This window comes from Phyllobates terribilis, unplaced genomic scaffold (genome assembly GCF_046119375.1).
Source record: "Phyllobates terribilis strain yellow unplaced genomic scaffold, ASM4611937v1 Scaffold_10__3_contigs__length_209671492, whole genome shotgun sequence".
NCBI classification, from domain to species: domain Eukaryota; kingdom Metazoa; phylum Chordata; class Amphibia; order Anura; family Dendrobatidae; genus Phyllobates; species Phyllobates terribilis.
This window is the reverse complement of record NW_027362770.1, coordinates 165,037,125-165,057,634: the sequence shown is the minus strand read 5'-3', so window position 1 is coordinate 165,057,634 and position 20,510 is coordinate 165,037,125. Positions and strand designations below refer to the sequence as shown.

Below are 20,510 nucleotides of genomic sequence, written 5' to 3'. Positions count from 1 at the left end.
TGAGATGCTGTGGCATGACCTTTTAAAAAGGTGGTTCATGCTCGGAAACCCTCCAATGTGGCTGAATTATAACAATTTTGCAAAGATGAGTGGTCAAAATTCCTTCAGAGCGTTGTAAAAGACTCATTGCCAGTTAACGCAAATGCTTGATTGCAGTTGTTGCTGCTATTGGCGGCCCAACCAGTTATTAGGTTTAGGGGGCAATCACACAGGACCCTGTAGGTTTGGATTTCTTTTTCCCTTAATAATAAAGATCTTCATTTAAAAACTGTATTTTGTGTTATCTTTTGTCTTATATTTACATTTGTTTGTGATCTGAAACCTTTAAGTGTGACAAACATGCCAAAGAATAAGAAATCTGAAAGGGGGCAAAGACTTTTTCACACCACTGTATATAGTGATTAATCAAAGTGGTCGGCCTTCAAAGCAGCTGATCTTGTGCCCGTCTCTGCAGATATGCATAGTGTCACCAACCTGAGGTCGCGCTCGCTCTCTGGGACGGGGAGATCCTTGGTGGGGTCGTGGCTGAAACTGAACAGAACTGACGAGAACTTCCTACTCTATGCACACCTGACCTACGTCACTTTGCCGCTGCAGCGCATCTTGTCAGGTGAGTCTTGGGTAAAAACTAAGAATTACACTCTTTCTTCTGCGCTTTGTTTACAGCGTGAGGTGTACTCTCAGTTGGTTACTGCAGTCATAGCGCCACCCTTGTCCACAGGTTGTATGTGGTGTTGCAACTTGCTTTTAACATATATTTATTAATGAAATATAAAATTTTCAAATTTTTTTTTTTTTTTTCCCTGCAGATATTTTGGAAGTTCGACAGAAGCCAATCCTGATGTCATAGCAGATGAAGTTGGTACTGCCTTTGGGAAAACTGAATTTTTCACTGCCGTTGTGCCTAACCTGACCTGCAGTGTTTTTTGATGAGCAGCACTACCACCTAGTGTCCACCCAGTGTACCTGCACCGAACAAAGATGAGCGACGGGACAAGCTTGTGCTTCCTATTGCTGATGACCCACAGCAGTAGGAAAGAAATACCAGCCAGTCTAAAGTGCCTCTTTTTAACCCTTTCACCCAACTTTGCTCACGCCATCTAGTGGTCCGATGGGACTTTCTAACAAAAAAAAACAAAAAACAAAGAAAAAAAGGGGCCGTGTTTAGAGACTGTCACGCTTTATAAACGATTTCTTATACCTTCTTTTACTGCGCTGGGGTGGGGGAGGGGAGAGTAGGCTCGTCTGTGTACGTACGCTGGTTCGGTCCAAGATTTTCAATGAATGTGAACTCTGGACTAACTCTGTATTTTGATGTCTTCGTCCGCCCTCCTGTCCTGCGAGTGATGTGCGCAGACGTCTGCGTCTGGTAAATTTTTTAAATTTTTTTTCTGTATTTTATATACATTATTGTGTGTAAAAGGGAAAAATTTGAGCAAAAGGACAAATTTCATCCTGTGACTTTTTTTTTTGTGAATTTTGAAAAAAAAAACTTGTATAAAAGTATTAATGATGTGATTGTTGTACCTTGCGCAATACAGACAAGGTCCCTAACACTGCAATTCAGTGGCTTTTTTTTGTAGAAGAGGCTCCCGCTGTGGAGAGGGGGGGAAGAGAGGCTCCCGCTGCAGAGGGGGGGAGGGAGAGGCTCCCGCTGTGGAGAGGGGGGGAAGAGAGGCTCCCGCTACGTAGAGGGGGGAGAGAAAGAGAGGCTCCCGCTGCAGAGGGAGGGGAGGGAGAGGCTCCCGCTGTGCAGAGGGGGGGGGAGGGAGAGGCTCCCGCTGCAGGGGGGGGTGAAAGAGAGGCTCCCGTTGGGGAGGTGGGGAGAGGCTGCAGCCAGCTGTCTTACAGGGCTGTAAGGAGGATGAGAAAGAACACTGATTATTTCCTCATATATTCCTATTTTTTTTATGTTTGCTCCTCCACCTACCACAACACATCGAGGAAATATTTAAAAAAAAATTAATAATAAAAAATGAAGTGCACATATGGGCTTTGTACAGCAGAGGGCACTCTTCGCTCGATTAGAATCAGTATTCCGATCCTTGTTAGTAAAAGGTCTCCTCGCTCTTTTTCATCAGGAGGTGAATGGTGACGTCACTTCTACAGATCTTGATTCAGGCAGCACTACACTATGTGAAAACTGCTTATCTTGACTCTGGCACCAAAACACCGTGTGAAAGCTGCTTATCTTGACGCAGCCAGTACTGCACTGTATTTAAAGCTGCTTATCTTGACTTGGGCAGTACTGCACTGACAACACTGTGTGAAAGCTGCTCATCTTGTCTCAGGCAGCTCTACACTGTATGAAAGCTACCTATCTTGACTCAGGCAACACTACACTGTGTGAAAGCCGCTTATCTTGACTCAGGCAGTACTACACTGACTACACTGTGTGAAAGCTGTGTAATGCAGTGGCTTGCTGCATTGCTAAAATGGCCAGTGGGTGTGTTCTGGCTGACCATTAACCTCCTCCTCAGGTGACTGATCACATGACGGTGACATCATCACAGGTCCTGTGTGCACAAAAGGATATATAAATCCTGGTGGTTTTTGAAATAGAGAGAGGCCTGGAAGGCAGAGGCTGGATCCCTGTGTCTAGGATATCAGTAGAATTGGAAGGCAAGAGGCTTGGTCCCTGTGTTTGGCACTCCACTAGCCTGGAAGGTAGAGACTGGATCCCTGTGTTTGAGATACCAGTAGCCTTGGAAGGCACATGGCCTGGAGGCCACTTCTGGGAAGCCTTAAAGCCACAGCTGTGGCAGAACCGCGCTGACAGAAGCAGCTGAGACCTGGCAAAGGTAAATCGGCGCTATAAGTGAATATTGTTGCTGTACCTTGTATTTGAAGCCAAGCAGGCATAGCTGCCACTGGAAAGGCTCTAGGATACATGTGTAACATTCCTGCGAGCCACTGAGATGGACTGTTATGTGCGGTTTATGATGTGTAATAAACTGCTGGTCTTCATATTACCGGAAAACATTGCATGTGTGCTATAATTGACCCGGTGAAGTAAGTACCCCAGCGTGATGAATAGCGCTACCTTACATGTGGTTGGAGAATGCGGGCAACTGCAGCCTGGTTGCTAGGGGTAACAGCACAGGACGACTAATGTGGATGCAAGCATCTTGCTGTGGCTCGGCGGGGCCACGAAGATTAAAGCATCTGGCTGTAAGTCGCCGGGGTTATGAAAATTGTCGTCGCACTCAAACTTGGTTTGCTGTGGCTTGGTGGGGCCACAAAAATTTTCCGGGGAGAGCGGTGTGAACAGCGTACTGCGATGGCTATGAATGGAGCAGTATCCCCCAGACGGAAGGGAGAAGTGGTTAGATGTCCAGTTGCAAATGCTCTTCAGTAAAATAGAGTTTCCTGAAGAAATGCAGGAACAGATAAAGATGACTGTGAAGGGAGCAGCAGATGAGACTGAAGCTGTTGAACGATTAAAGTGCCTGTTAAAATCGCAGCATCAGGCATTTGAGAAACAACAGCTGGTATTTGAGAAACGATAACAGGACTCACAGCAGGCATTTGAGAAACGATAACAGGTCTTAGTACAGGAAGGGCAGGAGCTGTTGGCTCTTTACAGAATGGTGGTAGCGGACCATTCCTTGAGTTCTCCTGTGGTGCCGGTACTATCCCAGAGTGCCCAGGGAGGTAGTAAGATATGTTGTGAACTTTGTCCTAAGACTATTGTTTTTTTTAAAAAAAAATTAAAAAATCCCCCTACAGGTGTGGGTGTCCAAAAGGGAGCAGAGTTTCAAAAGAGCGTGGAGTATAGAAAACCAAAATTGGTTACTGGTTGTAGGTTGGTACCGCCTAAAAATGACAATTTGACCGTTGATAACGGGGTAGCTCCAGTAGAAGGGGTTGACGTCAAAGTGGGAGGTGACCTGTTTGTCCACAACACCATGGGGAGTGACACAGACCCTATAGCTGACGATGACACTGCGAAAGTAGAAAGAGTTCAGTCAGGAGGAGCTAGACTAGGTGAGAAAGTCCCCCTCTCGTTGTCGACGGCGCAAGGGCCGCAAAAAAGTTGCTCCTGTAGCTTTTGCTGAAAGGGCATATAAAGAAAATGCAATGTTGTGTGCCTTTTATTCTGAGTGTGGATCCTCCTTTAGACAACAATGAAGATCAGGAGGAAGAGTTGGATGCAGTTCTGCAGATTAGTTACAAGCAGGATGATCTACTGAGACAGAAAGGTCAGGAACCGACAGCCCTGAAAGAAGAGGTGGCCAATCCTGACCATGAGCTGGAGCGTGTCAGGCAGCAGTATCCGAGTGATGTGCAGCAACTAAGGAAAAACCTGGAGAACGTGTCCTGAGACCAGCTGAGCCTGGAGTCTGAAAGGCAGAAAATAAACCAGGTTGTGAGGAACTTACAGCGAGAACTGGAGGAAAGCAGCAAGGAAGTCAACAATTGGAAGGAAAAGTTCCAAAAAAATAAAGGAGGTTTTTCAGTTGGAGCTTGACAAAGCGGAGTTTGAAGATGAGCTTTGCGAGGTGAAAGATCGTTTCTTCCTGGTCCAGTTAGAGCTGTCTGCCTTAAAAGAGGCACTGCAGGATGAAGTTTCTGGACGTGATCAAAACCTAGAACGACTGCGCGAACAGTTCAACTGGGAGCTGTGTGAATGCAAGAAGGAGTATGGTGAACTCAGTAAGGAACTGCAACAAATTAAGAGACTGAGGATCTCCTCAAGGTTAAGGAAAAACTAGAGGATGATAAGGCGGATGCAGAACACATGCGCCAAGTGTTTGAGACCACTCTACAGGACACCCGGGATGAGAATGATGATCTCCGCAGAAAGATCCCAGGACTGGAAGCTCAGGTGAAGGAGCTGTAGACGTTCTGTGGTGGTCTCCAGAGGGCAGAGATGTGCCTTAAGGATAGAATCTGCAGGATGGAGGAGTCTGTCGGAGAAGGGAGGTATGAAGCAAATGCCTCCTCGAATAATGCGAGCTTTGATGATTCAGTGGATGTAAGAGCCGAGATCAAGGAGACGTTACAAGCCCATTTGAAGCAAGAGAAGCTTGAGAGACTGGCTGTCGAGAGCCGAGTGGGCGCATTGGAGACAGCGAGGTCTGAGAAAGTTCTGCTGATTAAAGGAGCAGTTGAAGCTGGAAGAGTTTCAGAGATGGGTTGCAGAGAGGCGAAGGTCACCTGGCAAAGTACCAATCAGTGAATGAGGCCTCCTTGGAGAAGGAAAAGGGCAAACAAGTTGCGCTTAATCCTTTATACCATGAGAAGGTGAACCTGAGGAGAGCTGAGAGAGTGTTAAAAGAAGATAAGTATGAAATGGAAGTGGTCAAGACAAGAATTCTTGAGTTCATAGCGGTGAGTTAGCTCAGGGGAAGCATACAGGGTGAAGAAGCTGAATGTCAGTTGTCCCTGAAACCTGAGCCAGATGATCATTTGGAGACCACTGGTGAGACAGAAACGTCTCGGTACAAGTGCCTCATAGATGTACCCGAAGATTTAAGAGAAGAATGCACCAGAGAGTCAGTTCATGAAGAGTTTAAGAAGGCCGTGGGAGCCTGTAAGGTGTACTCGACCTCCAGAAGCTAAACCGCTGGTGGTCCTGTCCACAACCGAAGTCACCATGAAGAGGGTGGCTATCCTAAGTGACATGCACTGACGATGTATTCGCACGAAGCGGAACAAGCCATTAGACAACTGGAGATTATGAGAAAAGCTCAAAGTCTGTGGGAAGAAGTCATCCGGGTGCCTCATGCTCTGGTAAGAAAGCTCATTGGGAGAAATGGCCGAGCCATGCAAATGATTGTAAAGAAGTCTGGTGTGATGAAAGTAAGCAGTCCACGTGATCGTCAGGACTGGATACCAGATGAAGACGGCATGGTGTCATTCTCCGCTGTAGGAGCGGAAGAAAGTCTTGCATATATACGCATGCTGATGGAGTACCGAGTGACCTACCTGCGAGAGGTAGAACATTTGAATCTCGCCAGACTGCGAATGGAAAGACAGCATCATCTGAGCAGCAGAAGAAGGCAGCCGTCTATAAGTTGTGGGACCTGACAGAGAAAGGGCCCTTCAAATAAAAGGACGGCTACAGTAGAAGTTAGAGACCTTCCAAGATTTCCTGAGGATAGTGGGCGTGGGTTTAGAGGTAGTGAGACCTCCAGTAACTCAGGTCTGAGAGGCCTATACAAACGACCCAATAGAGTACGGAACAGCACGAAGTGAGTCACACTGCTGTATTGACCACTGGGAGCAGGGGAGGTCTGACAAGGTTACGACTCGGAAAAGTGACTTGACGAAGTTTGGGACAATGACAGATGGTAGGTCCCTAAGGAATGGGCTAATGTTGATGACTAATGTTCTAGGGGATGAGCAGCACAATTGTCAAGTACATGGTAGCTGTGTGAACCGTGGGTTATGATGTGATTGTGTATATTATGTGTTCAACCCCACAAGTTTGAACAGGAGGGGGGGGGTGTGTAATGCAGCAGTTGGCTGCATTGCTAAGTGGGTGTGTTCTGACTGACCATTTACCTCCCCCTCAGGTGACTGATCACATGACGGTGACATCATCACAGGTCCTGTATGCACAAAAGGATATATAAATCCTGGTGGCTTTTGAAATAGAGAGAGAGAGAGGCCTGGAAGGCAGAGGCAGGATCCCTGTGTCTAGGATACCAGTAGACTTGGAAGGCAAGAGGCTTGGTCCCTGTGTTTGGCACTCCACTAGCCTGGAAGGAAGAGGCTGGATCCCTGTGTTTTAGATACCAGTAGCCTTGGAAGGCACGTGGCCTGGAGGCCACTTCTGGGAAGCCTTAAAGCCACAGCTTTGGCAGAACCGAGCTGACAGAAGCAGCTGAGACCTGTCAAAGGTAAATCGGCGCTATAAGTGAATATTGTTGCTGCACCTTGTATTTGAAGCCAAGCGGGCATAGCTGCCACTGGAAAGGCTCTAGGATACATGTGTAACATTCCTGCGAGCCACTGAGATGGACTATGTTATGTGCGGTTTATGATATGTAATAAACTGCTGGTCTTCATATTACTGGAAAACGTTGCATGTGTGCTATAATTGACCCGGTGAAGAGAGTACCCCAGCGTGATGAATAACGCTACCTTACAGCTGCTTATCTTGACTCAGGCAGCACTACACTGTATGACAGCTACCTATCTTGATGCAGTACTGCACTGACTACACTGTGTGAAAACAGCTTCTCTTGACACAAGCAGTACTACACTGACTGTGCTGTGTGAAAGCTGCTTAACTTGACTCAGGCAGTACTACACTGTGTGGAAGCTGCTTATCTTGACCTCAGGAAGTACTATACTGACTACTCTGTGAAAGTTGCTTATCTTAACTCTGGCTGCATTACACTGTGTGAAATCGGCTTATCTTGACTCAGGCAGTACTACACTGTGAAAGCTGCTTATCTTGACACAGGCAGTAATACACTGTATGAAAGATGCTTACATTGACTCAGGCAGTTCTACACTGTGTGATAGCAGCCTATCTTAACTTAGGCAGTCCTACACTGACTACACTGTATGAAAGCTGCTTAAATTGACTCATGCAGTACTGCACTGTGAAATCGGCTTATCTTGACTCAGGCAGCACTACACTGTATGAAAGCTGCTTGTCTTGACCTCAGGCAGTACTACACTGACTTCACTGTGTGAAAGCTGCTTATCTTGACTCAGGCAGTACGAAAATGTGAAAGCTACTGATCTTGAGTCAGGCAGTAGTACACTGTATGAAAGCTGCTTATCTTGACTCGGGCAGTACTACGCTGTGTGATAGCTGCTTATCTTGACTCAGGCAGTACTACACTGTATGAAAGCAGCTTATCTTGACTCAGGCAGTACTGCATTGTGAAAGCTGCTTATCTTGACTCAGGCAGTGTTACAATGACTACACTGTGAAAGCAGCTTATCTTGGCTTAGGCAGTACTACACTGTGAAACCTGCTTATCTTGGCTTAGGTAGTACTACACTGTGAAACCTGCTTATCTTGGCTTAGGTAGTACTACACTGTGAAACCTGCTTATCTTGGCTTAGGCAGTACTACACTGTGTGAAAGCAGCTAATCTTGACACAGGCAGTACTGCACCGTGTGAATGCTGCTTATCTTAACTCAGGTAGCACTACACTGTATGAAAGATGCTTATCTTGAGTCAGGCAGTACCACACTGTGTGAAAGCTGCTTATCTTGACTCAGGCAGTACTAAAATGTGAAAGCTGCTTATCTTGACTCAGGCAGTACTACACTGTGTGATAGCTGCTTATCTTGACTCATGCAGTACTACACTGTATGAAAGCTGCTTATCTTGACTCAGGCAATACTACACTGTGTGAAAGCAGCTTATCTTGACTCGGGCAGTACTGCAGTGTGAAGGCTGCTTATCTTGACTCAGGCAGTACTACACTGTGTGAAAGCAGCTTATCTTGACTCAGGCAGCACTACACTGTATGAAAGCTGCTTGTCTTGACCTCAGGCAGTACTACACTGACTTCACTGTGTGAAAGCTGCTTATCTTGACTCAGGCAGTGCTACACTGGATGAAAGCAGCTTATCTTGACACAGGCAGTACTACACTGACTTCACTGTGTGAAAGCTGCTTATCTTGACTCAGGCAGTGCTACACTGTATGAAAGCTGCTTATGTTGACTCGGGCAGTACTACACTGCATGAAAGCTGCTTATCTTGACTCGGGCAGCACTATACTGTGTTAAAGCAGCTTCGCTTTACTCAGGCAGTACTGCACTGTGTGAAAGCTGCTTATCTTGACTCAGAAAACCAAGCAATGTGAACTGAGGTCTAAGATGGTAGACATGCAAGAAATAGGAGCATGTTCACACTAGCAAAAAGAAGCAAAACCTACAGAAGACAAAAAATATATCTCATACCCTACCATCATTATATATATAAATGTAAAGCAAAGTTGCATAATAAATATAGGGTACTTAGTGAACTATTTTTGATCAAAAAAAAGTATACAAGCCGTCCCACCAGCGGCAAGGTGACCCTAAATTGGGACGGTACCTATACTGTCTATATTAAAAACCTTACTGTATATCAAAGTTGAAGTAATGCATATAAAAGGGTAGACAAATAGGACCGGGTCCCAACTCCAGACCACCCAGGCCCGTGGTAAGCTACACATATACTAATCAGCTCAACAAAGGGGATGCCACACCCTTAAATTGCACAGAATGCAAACAAGACAGAAAACCAAGCAATGTGAACTGAGGTCTAAGATGGTAGACATGCAAGAAATAGGAGCATGTTCACACTAGCTGATTAGTATATGTGTAGCTTACCACGGGCCTGGGTGGTCTGGAGTTGGGACCCGGTCCTATTTGTCTACCCTTTTATATGCATTACTTCAACTTTGATATACAGTAAGGTTTTTAATATAGACAGTATAGGTACCGTCCCAATTTAGGGTCACCTTGCCGCTAGTGGGACGGCTTGTATACTTTTTTTGATCAAAAATAGTTCACTAAGTACCCTATATTTATTATGCAACTTTGCTTTACATTTATATATAATGATGGTAGGGTATGAGATATATTTTTTGTCTTCTGTAGGTTTTATCTTGACTCAGGTAGCACTACACGTCTGAAAGCTGCTTATCTTGACTCGGGCAATGCTACATTGACTGCACTGTGTGGAAGCTCCTTCTCTTGACTCAGGCAGCACTACACTGTATGAAAGCTGCTTTTCTTGACCTCAGGCAGTACTACTGTAGCGTCGGCGTCCCTGCCTCCTGCTAGGCAGGGACGCTGTTCCCCTCACCTCTCTGCTCCGTGCCCGGCGGCTTCCTCCCGCTCTGCTGGCAGCACACGCTGCTTCCCGGCCTCTGTGTTTAAGGCGCGCGCGCGCTCCCCCTCTCTTAAAGGGGCCGCGCGCGCCGTCCTAAGGAGTCCCCGGCCAATGGCTGGAGGACCTCACCATATATAAGTCACCTCCTCCAAAATAGAGGTGTCTGAGCAATGTTATTGCAAAGCCTTTCAACTCTGCTTCAGCTCTCAGGTCCCGTTACCAGATACCTGCCAGTTCCCTGCCAGATCTCTGCTTGATACCTACCTGATTCCAGTCTATCTGCTTGCATTGCTGCGGTCCGACAGTCTGCCTTCCAACTCCTGTCCGTCTGTCTATGGATCTGCCTGCCCGCTCACATGGGAGCGCTCACCTGCTACCTGCCTGCTAGCCTACCTGGAGGCTCTGCCGTCACTTGCCGTGACCACCTGCCTGGCCAGAGACTCTTGCCCGCTCGCCTGCTACCTGCCTGCTAGCCTACCTGGAGGCTCTGTTGTCACTTGCCGTGACCACCTGCCTGGCCAGAGACTCTTGCCCGGTCACCTGGGAGCGCTCACCTGCTACCTGCCTGCTAGCCTACCTGGAGGCTCTGCTGTCACTTGCAGTGACCACCTGCCTGTCCAGAGACTTTTGCCCGCTCACCTGGGACCGCTCACCTGCTACCTGCCTGCTAGCCTATCTAGAGACTCTTTCCCTGCTGTCACTTGCTGTGACCACCTGCCCGTCTAGAGACTCTTATCCTGCTGTCACTTGCCGTGACCTCCTGCCCTTCTACCCAGAGACTGTCCCTGTCACTTGCCGTGACTACCTGCCCGCCGTCCCTGGGAGCCACCCGCTTCCTTACAAGGACTGCCCCTTTGTATAGTTGCTCAGAGGTTCCACCTCCCAGACCCGTTACAACTACACTGTGTGAAAGCAGCTTGTCTTGCCTCAAGCAGTACTTTCCTGTGTGAAAGCAGCTTATCTTGACTCAGGCAGTACTACGCTGTATGAAAGCTGCTTGTCTTGACTCAGGCAGTTATACACTGTGGAAGCTGCTTATCTTGACTTAGGTTTCATGCAGTGTAGTGCTGCCTAAGTCAAGATAAGCAGCTTTCACAGTGTATTACTGCCTGAGTCAACATAAGCTGCTTTCACACAGTGTTGTATTGCTTATCTTAACTCAGGCAGTACAAAAGTCACTACACTGTATGAAAGCTGGTTATCTTGACTCAGGCCATACTACACTGACTACACTGTATGAAAGCTGCTTATCTTGACTCGGCAGTCCTGCACTGTGTGAAAGTTGCTTACCTTGACTCGGGGCAGTACTACACTGTGTTAAAGCAGCTTATCTTGACGTAGCCATTACTGCACTGTATAAAAGCTGCTTGTCTTGACTCAGATAGCACTACAATGATTACATTGTGTCAAAACTGCTTATCTTGACTCAGGCAGTACCACACTGTGTGAAAGCAGCTTTTCTTGACTCAGGCAGTAATACACAGTGTGAAAACTGCTCATCTTGTCTCAGGCAGTTCTACACTGTACGAAAGCTTCTTTTCTTGACTCTGGCAGTACTGCACTGAGTGAAAACTGCCTATCTTGACTTTGACAGTACTGCACTGTGTGAAAGCTGCTTATCTTGACCTCAGGCAGTACTACACTGTGTGAAAGCAGCTTATCTTGCCTCAAACAGTACCGCCATGTGTGAAAGCAGCTTATCTTAACTCAGGCAGTGCTACACTGACTTCACTGTGTAAAGCTGCTTGTCTTGACTTAGGCAGCACTACTCTGAATACATTGTGTGAAAGCTGCTTATCTTGACTCAGGCAGTACAGTGTAGTACTGCGTAAGTCAAGATAAGCAGCTTTCACAGTGTATTACTGCCTGAGTCAACATAAGCTGCTTTCACACATTGTTGTATTGCTTATCTTGACTCAGGCAGTACCACACTGTGTTTAAAGCTACCTATCTTGACTCAGGCAGCACTACACTGTGTGACAGCTGCTTATCTTGACTTGGGGCCGCACTACACTGTGTGACTGCTGCTTATCTTGGCTCGGGGCAGTACCACACTGTATTTAAAGCTGCTTATCTTGAATCAGAGAGTACTTCACTGTGTGAAAGCTGCTTATCTTGACTCAGAAAGTACTACACTGACTTCACTATGTGAAAGCTGCTTATCTTGACTCGGGGCAGTACTACACTGACTAGTGTGTGAAAGCAGGTTATCTTGATTCTGGTAGGACTACACTTTCTTAAAGCAGTTTGTCTTCACTCAGGCAGCACTCTGGTGATAGCTGGTTAACTTGACTCAGGCATTACTACCCTGTTTGAAAGCTGCTTATCTTGACTTCAGGCAGTACTACACTCTGTGAAAGCTGGATATCTTGGCTCAATCAGTACGACCCTGTGTGAAAGCAGCTTTTCTTGACTCAGGCAGTACTACACTGACCACACTTTGTGAAAGCTGCTCATCTTATCTCAGGCAGCTCTACGCTGTGTGAAATCTGCCTATCTTGGCTCCGGCAGCTCTGCACTGTGTGACCGCTTTTTATCTCTTCTCATGCAGTACTACAGTGACTACAGTAAGTGAAAGCAGCTTATCTTGATGCAGTACTGCACTGACTACACTGTGTGAAAGCAGCTACTCTTGACACAGGTAGTACTACACTGAGTGCGCTGTGTGAAAGCTGCTTATCTTGGCTCAAACTTTACTACCCTGTGTGAAAGCAGCTTATCTTCACTCAGGCAGCGCTACACTGACTACACTGTGAAAGCAGCTTATCTTGAATCAGGCAGTATTACACTGTATGAAAGCAGCTTATCTTGACCCAGGCAGTACTACACTGTATGAAAGCAGCTTATCTTGACTCAGGCAGTACTACACTGTGTGAAAGCAGGTTATCTTGACTCGGGAGTGCTACACTTACTTCACCAGGGGAAAGTTGCTTAACTTGACTCAGTCAGTACTACACAGTTTGAAAGCTGCTTATTTTGACACAGGCAGTACTACACAGATGACACTATGTGAAATCTGCTTAACTTGACTCAGGTATTACTACACTGTTTGAAAGCTGCTTATCTTGGCCTCAGGCAGTAACACACTCTGTGAAAGCTGCTTATCTAGGCTCATGGAGTACTACCCTCTGTGAAAGCTGCTAATCTTGTCTCAGGCAGTACTACACTGACTACACCGTGAAAGCTGCTCATCTTAACTCAGGCTGCATTACACTGTGTGAAAGCTGCTTATCTTGACTGAGGCAGTACTACACTGACTACACTGTATGAAAGCTGCTTATCTTGACTCAGGCAGTACTACACTGACTACACTGTGTGAAAGCTGCTTATCTTGGCTCAAATCAGTAGTACCCTGTGTGAAAGCGGCTTATCTTAACTCAGGCAGTACAAAAGTGACTACACTTTATGAAAGCTGGTTATCTTAACTCAGGCCGTACTACACTGACTACACTGTATGAAAGCTGCATATCTTGACTCAGGAAGTACCACACTATGTGAAAGCCGCATATTTTGACTCAGGTGGTACTGCACTGTGTGAAAGCTGCTTATATTGACTTAGGCAGTACTACACTGTGTGGAAGCTCCATATCTTGACTCAGGCAGAACTACACTGTGTGAAAGCTGCTTATCTTGACCTTAGGCAGTACTACACTGTATGAAAGCAGCTTATCTTGCCTTAAGCAGTACTACTCTGTGTGAAAGCAGCTTATCTTGACTCAGGCAGTACTACACTGTGTGAAAGCTGCTTTTCTTGACTAAGGTAGCACTACACTTTATGAAAGCTGCTCATCTTTACTCAGGCAGTACTACACTGTATTAAAGATGCTTATCTTAATGTAGCCATTACTACACTGTGTAAAAGCTGCTTGTCTTGACTCAGGCAGCACTACAGTGACTACACTGTGTCAAAGCTGCTTATTTTGACTCAGGCAGTACCACACTGTGTGAAAGCTGCTCATCTTGTCTCAGACAGCTCTACACTGTATGAAAGCTGCTTATCTTGGCTCTGGCAGTACTGCACAGAGTGAAAGCTGCCTATCTTGTCTCTGGCAATAATGCAGTGTGTGAAAGCAGCTTATCTTGACTCAGGCAGTACTACACTGTATGAAAGCTGCTTATCTTGACTCAGGCAGAACTCCACTGACTTCACTGTGTGAAAGCTGCTTGTCTTGACTCAGGCAGTTATACACTGTGGAAGCTGCTTATCTTGAATTAGCTTTCATGCAGTGTAGCGCTGTCTAAGTTAAGATAAGCAGCTTTCACAGTGTATTACTGCCTGAGTCAACATAAGCTGCTTTCACACAGTGTTGTATTGCTTATCTTGACTCAGGCAGTTCCACACTGTGTTTAAAGCTACCTATCTTGACTCAGGCAGCACTACACTGTGTGACACCTGCATATGTTGACTCGGGGCAGCACTACACTGTGTGACAGCTGCTTATCTTGACTCGGGGCTGTACCACACTGTGTGAAATCTGCTTATGTTGACGCAGCCAGTACTGCACTGTATTTAAAGCTGCTAATCTTGACTCAGGCAGTACTTCACTGTGTGAAAGCTGGTTATCTTGACTCAGGCAGTACAACACTGACTTCACTGTGTGAAAGCTGCTGATCTTGACTCAGGCAGCACTAAACTGACAACACTATGTTTAAAGCTGCTTATCTTGACTCATGCTGCTTTCACACAGTGTAGTACTACCTGAGTCAAGATAAGCAGCTTTCACAGTGTATTACTACCTGAGTCAAGATAGGCAATACAACACTGTGTGAAAGCAGGTTATCTTGACACAGGCAGTTCTACACTGTATTAAAGCTGCTTATCTTCACTCAGGCAGTAATACAATATGTTAAAGCTGCTAACCTTGACGCTGCCAGTACTGCACTGTGTGAAAGCTGCTTATCTTTAAGCAGGCAGTACTACACTGACTAGGGTGTGAAACCCACTTATCTTGACTCAGGTAGGACTACACTTTCTTAAAGCAGTTTATCTTCATTCAGGGAGCACTACAGTCATGGCCAAAAGTTTTGAGAATGACACCAAAATTATATTTTCACATGATCTGCTGGCCTCTGGTTTTTATTAGTGTTTGTCTGATGTTTATATCACGTACAGAAATATAATTGCAGTCATATTATGAGTACCAATAGGTTATATTGACAGTTAGAATGAGTTAATGCAGCAAGTCAATATTTGCAGTGTTGCCCCTTCTTCTTCAAGACCTCTGTAATTCTCCCTGGCATGCTCTCAATCAACTTTTGGACCAAATCCTGACTGATAGCAGTCCATTCTTGCATAATCAATGCTTGCATTTTGCCAGAATTTGTTGGTTTTTGTTTGTCCACCCGTCTCTTGATGATTGACCACAAGTTCTCAATGGGATTAAGATCTGGGGAGTTTCCAGGCCATGGACCCAAAATCTCTGTTTTGTTCCATGAGCCATTTAGTTATCACCTTTGCTTTATGGCAAGGTGCTCCATCATGCTGGAAAAGGCATTGTTGGGCGCCAAACTGCTCTTGGACGGTTGGGAGAAGTTGCTCTTGGAGGACATTCTGGTACCATTCTTTATTCATGGCTGTGTTTTTAGGCAAGACTGTGAGTGAGCCGATTCCCTTGGCTGAGAAGCAACCCCACACATGAATGGTTTCAGGATGCTTTACAGTTGGCATGAGACAAGACTGGTGGTAGCGCTCACCTCTTCTCCGAATAAGCTGTTTTCCAGATGTCCCAAACAATCGAAAAGGGGATTCATCAGAGAAAATGACTTTGCCCCAGTCCTCAGCAGTCCACTCCCTGTACCTTTTGCAGAATATCAGTCGGTCCTTGATGTTTTTTCTGGAGAGAAGTGGCTTCTTTGCTGCCCTCCTTGAAACCAGCCCTTGCTCAAAGAGTCTCTGCCTCACAGTGTGTGCAGAAGCACTCACACCAGCCTGCTGCCATTCCTGAGCAAGCTCGGCACTGCTGGTAGTCCGATCCCGCAGCTGAAACAGTTTTAAGATATGGTCCTGGCGCTTGCTGGTCTTTCTTGGGTGCCCTGGAGCCTTTTTGACAACAATGGAAGCTCTCTCCTTGAAGTTCTTGATGATGCGATAGATTGTTGACTGAGGTGCAATCTTTGTAGCTGCGATACTCTTCCCTGTTAGGCCATTTTTGTGCAGTGCAATGATGGCTGCACAGGTTTCTTTAGAGATAACCATGGTTAACTGAAGAGAAACAATGATACCAAGAACCAGCCTCCTTTTAAAGTGTCCAGTGATGTCATTCTTACTTAATCATGACTGATCGCCAGCCCTGTCCTCATCAACACCCACACCTGTGTTAATGGATCAATCACTAAAACGATGTTAGCTGCTCCTTTTAAGGCAGGACTGCAATAATGTTGAAATGTGTTTTGGGGGTTAAAGTTCATTTTCTGGGCAAATATAGACTTTGCAAGTAATTGCTGTTAAGCTGATCACTCTTTGACATTCAGGAGTATATGCAAATTGCCATTACAAAAAATGAAGCAGTAAACTTTGGAAAAATTACTATTTGTCTCATTCTCAATACTTTTGGCCATGACTGTACACTGTTTGATAGCTGCTTAAATTGACTCAGGCAGTACTACACTGTGTGAAAGCAGCTTACCTTAACTCAGGCAGCATTACACTTTGAAAGCAGCTAATCTTGACTTACGCAGTACTACACTACATTGTGTAAAAGCTGCTTATCTTTACTCAGGCGGCACTAGAATGACTACACTGTGAAAGCAGCTTATCTTGACTCAGGCAGCACCACACTGTGTGAAAGCTGCTTATCTTGACTCGGGCAGGACTACACTTTGTGACAGCTGCTTATCCTGACACAGGTAGTACTACACTGACTACACTGTGTGAAAGCTGCTTTACTTGACTCAGGCAGTACTACACTGTGTGAAAGCAGCTTATCTTGACTCAGGCAGTACCACACTGTGTGAAAGCAGGTTATCTTGACTCAGGCAATACTACACTGTGTGAAATCAGCTTAACTTGACTCAGGCAGTACTACACTGTGTGAAAGCAGCTTATCTTAACTCAGGCAGCATTACACTGTGAAAGCAGCTTATCTTGACTTACGCAGTACTACACTGACTATGCTATGTGAAAGCTGCTTATCTTGACTCAGGCAGTAGTACACTGTATGAAAGCTGCTTATCTTGACTCGGGCAGTACTACACTGTATGAAAGCTACTTATCTTGACTCAGGCAATAATACACTGTGAAAGCAGCTTATCTTGAGTCAGGCAGTACTACAATGTATGAAAGCTGATTATTTTGAGTCAGGCAGTACTACAATGTGAAAGTTGCCTATCATGACTCGGGCGGTACTACACTGGCTACACTGTGAAAGAAGCTTATCTTGACTCAGGCATTACTACACTGTATGAAAGCAGCTTATCTTGACTCACGAAGTACTACACTGTTTGAAAGCTGCTTAGCTTGACTCAGGCAGTACTACATTGTATGAAAGCTGCTTATCGTGACTCAGGCAGAACTATACTGTGTGAAAGCAGATTACCTTGACTCAAGCTGCTTTTACACATTGTAGTACTGCCTGAGTCAAGATAAGCTGCTTTCACACAGTGTAGTACTGCCTAAGTCAAGATAACCAGCTTTCAAACAGTGTAGTACTGCCTAAGTCAAGATAAGCCGCTTTCATACAGTGCAGTACTGCCTAAGTCAAGATAAGCAGCTCTCATACAGTGTAGCACTGCCTAAATCAAGATAAACAGCTTTCACAGTGCAGTACTGCCTGAGTCAAGATTATCTGCTTTCACACAGTGTAGTTTTGCATATCTTGGCTCAGGCAGTACTACACTGTGAAAGCTTCTTATCTTGACTCAGGCAGTACTACAATGTGAAAGCTGCTTATCTTGACTCAGGCAGCACTACACTGTGTGAAAGCAGCTTATCTTAACTCAGGCAGGATTACACTGCATGAAAGCTGCTTATCTTTACTCAGACGGCACTACACTGTGAAAGCAGCTTATCTTGATTCAGGCAGTAGTATACTGTATGAAAGCTGCTTATCTTGACTCAGTCAGTACTACACTGTGTGGAAGCTGATTATCTTGACTCAGGCAGTACTGCACTGTGTGAAAGCTGCTTATCTTGAAGCAGGCAGTATTACACTAACTACACTGTGTGAAAGCTGATTATCTTGACTCAGGCAGTACTGCATTGTGTTAAAGCTGCATATCTTGACTCTGGCAGTACTGAAATGTGTGAAAGCTGCTTATCTTGACACAGGCAGTACTACACTGACTACACTGTATGAAAGCTGCTCATCGGGGCTCAGTCAGCTCTACACTGCATGAAAGCTAGCTCTTGACTCAGTCAACACTATACTGTGTGGAAGCTGCTTATCTTGACGGAGTACTGCACTGACTACACTGTGTGAAAACTGCTTATCTTGACCCAGGCAGTATTACACTGATTGCACTGTATAAAAGCTGCTTATCTTGGCTCAAGCAGTAGTACCATGTGTGAAAGCTGTTTATCTTGACTCAGGCAGTGCTACACTGACTACACTGTGAAAGCAGTTTATCTTGACTTAGGCAGTACTACATTAACTTCACTGTGTGAAAGCTGCTTATCTTGATTCAGACAGCACTACACTGACTACATTGTGAAAGCAGCTTATCTTGAGGGCAGTACTGCACAGTGTTAAAGCTGCTTATCTTGACTCAGAAAGTACTGCACAGTATTAAAGCTGCTTATCTTGACTCAGGCAGCACTATGCTGTATTAAAGCTGCTTATCTTGAAGCAGGCAGCACTGCACTGTGTTCAAGCTGCTTTTCTTTGCTCAGATGGCACTACACTGACTTCTCTGTGTTAAAGCTGCTTATCTTGATGCAGGTAGTACTACACTTTGTGAGAGCTGCTTTTCTCGGCACTGTCAGTACTGCACTGAGTGAAAGCTGCTTATCTTGACTCAGGCAGTGCTACACTGTATGGAAGCTGCTTATCCTTACTCAGGCAGTACTACACTGTATGATAGCTGCCTATCTTGACTCAGGCAGCACTACACTGTGTGAAAGCTGCTTATCTTTACTCAGGTGGCACTACACTGTATGAAAGATGCTTATCTTGACTCAGGCAGTACTACACTGACTACACTGTGTGAAAGCTGCTTATCTTGACTCAGGCAATACGACACTGACTACGCTTTATGACAGCTACTTGTCTTGACTCAGGCAGTACTGCAATGTGAAAGCTGCTAATTTTGACTTGGGCAGTACTGCACAGTGTGAAAACTGCTTATCTTGATTCAGGCTGCACTACACTGTATGAAAGCTGCTTATCCTGACTCGGGCAGCACTACACTGTATGAAAGCTGCTTATATTTACTCAGGCAGCACTACACTGTTTGAAAGCTACCTATCTTGACTCAGGCAACACTACACTGTGTGAAAGCTGCTTATCTTGACTCAGGGCTGTACTACACTGAGTAAAGGCTGCTTATCTTGACTCTGGCCGTACTACACTGTTTGAAAGCAGATTATCTTGACACGGGGAGTACTACACTGTGAAAGCAGCTACTTATCCTGACTCGGGCAGTACTGCACTGTGTGAAAGCTGCTAATCTTGTCTCAGGAGCTCTACACTGTATGAAAGCTGCTCCTCAGGTCTCAGGCAGCTCTGCACTGTATGAAAGCTACCTATCTTGACTCAGACAACATTATACTGTGTGAAAACTGCTTATCTTGACGCAGTACTGCACTGACTACACTGTGTGAAAGCTGCTTATCTTGGCTCAAGCAGTACTACACTGTGTGAAAGCAGCTTATCTTGAATCAAGCTGCTTTCACAGTGTAGTACTGCCTGAGTCAAGATAAGCAGCTTTAAACTCAGTGTGGTACTGTCTGAGTCAAGATAAGCAGCTTTCACAGTGTAGCACTGCCTGAGTCGAGATAAGCAGCTTTCACAGTGTAGTACTGCCTAAGCTGCTTAGCTTGACTCCGGCGGTACCACACTAAGTTTAACCCCTTTATGACATAGGGCGTATTAGTACGTATCTGTGCCCTGGGCTTTATGGACAAGATACGTATTAATACGCCCTGGCGATTTCGCCTGCACACAGGCTGTGCGGGCGCGATCGCCGCCGGTTGTCAGCTGATTGCCACAGCTGACACCCGGGGCTATGTGCAGGGAGCGATCCCACACCACTCCCGGCACATTAACCCCCGCAATGCTGCGATCGAAGTTGATCGCAGTCGATCGCACATTGCGGTGGCTAAGGGGAGTTGATCGGTGTACTCACCTCCACTTCCGGCCTCCAGCGCTGTCTGCCGTGGCTTCCTGGATGTTGCCATGATGACCCGATGTCGTCATGACAACATCCGGTTCACCAGACAGCAGGAAGATTTTTTGACACGCGCAGTGCATTTCCAAACTATCTTCTCCCTGTCCAGCTTTGACAGCCTGCATGGCACAGGGATGGTGCTCCATTCCTGTGCTTTGCAGGTGATCAGAGAAAAAAAAGTGAAAGTCCCATAGTGGGACAAAGTAAAAAAGTAAAAAAACTGTCATAAAGTGAAAAAAAAACTAATTGTAAAAATATAAAAAAAAATAATCCACCAAAAATAAAAATATAATGTACCCATCAATAAATATTATTATGAAAAAAAACCCAAAAAACAATAAAAGTACACATATTTGGTATCGCTGCGTCCTGAACGACCTGACCTATA

The 20,510-nt window shown here is 45.6% G+C and overlaps 1 protein-coding gene across 2 annotated transcripts in view; it reads left to right on the top strand.

Annotated features, from left to right (window-relative positions):
- Positions 1–1,554, top strand: part of LOC141164616 (uncharacterized protein KIAA0930 homolog) — a 29,410-nt gene extending 27,856 nt beyond the window's left edge. For both annotated transcript variants that reach the window (XM_073650059.1, XM_073650060.1), the window contains exons 9-10: positions 455–610; positions 810–1,554. In XM_073650059.1, the coding sequence (XP_073506160.1) occupies positions 455–610; positions 810–850 (197 nt within the window). In that variant the 3' untranslated portion in view covers positions 851–1,554. The remainder of the gene's footprint in view (positions 1–454; positions 611–809) is intronic.
- Positions 1,555–20,510: the final 18,956 nt, after the last annotated feature.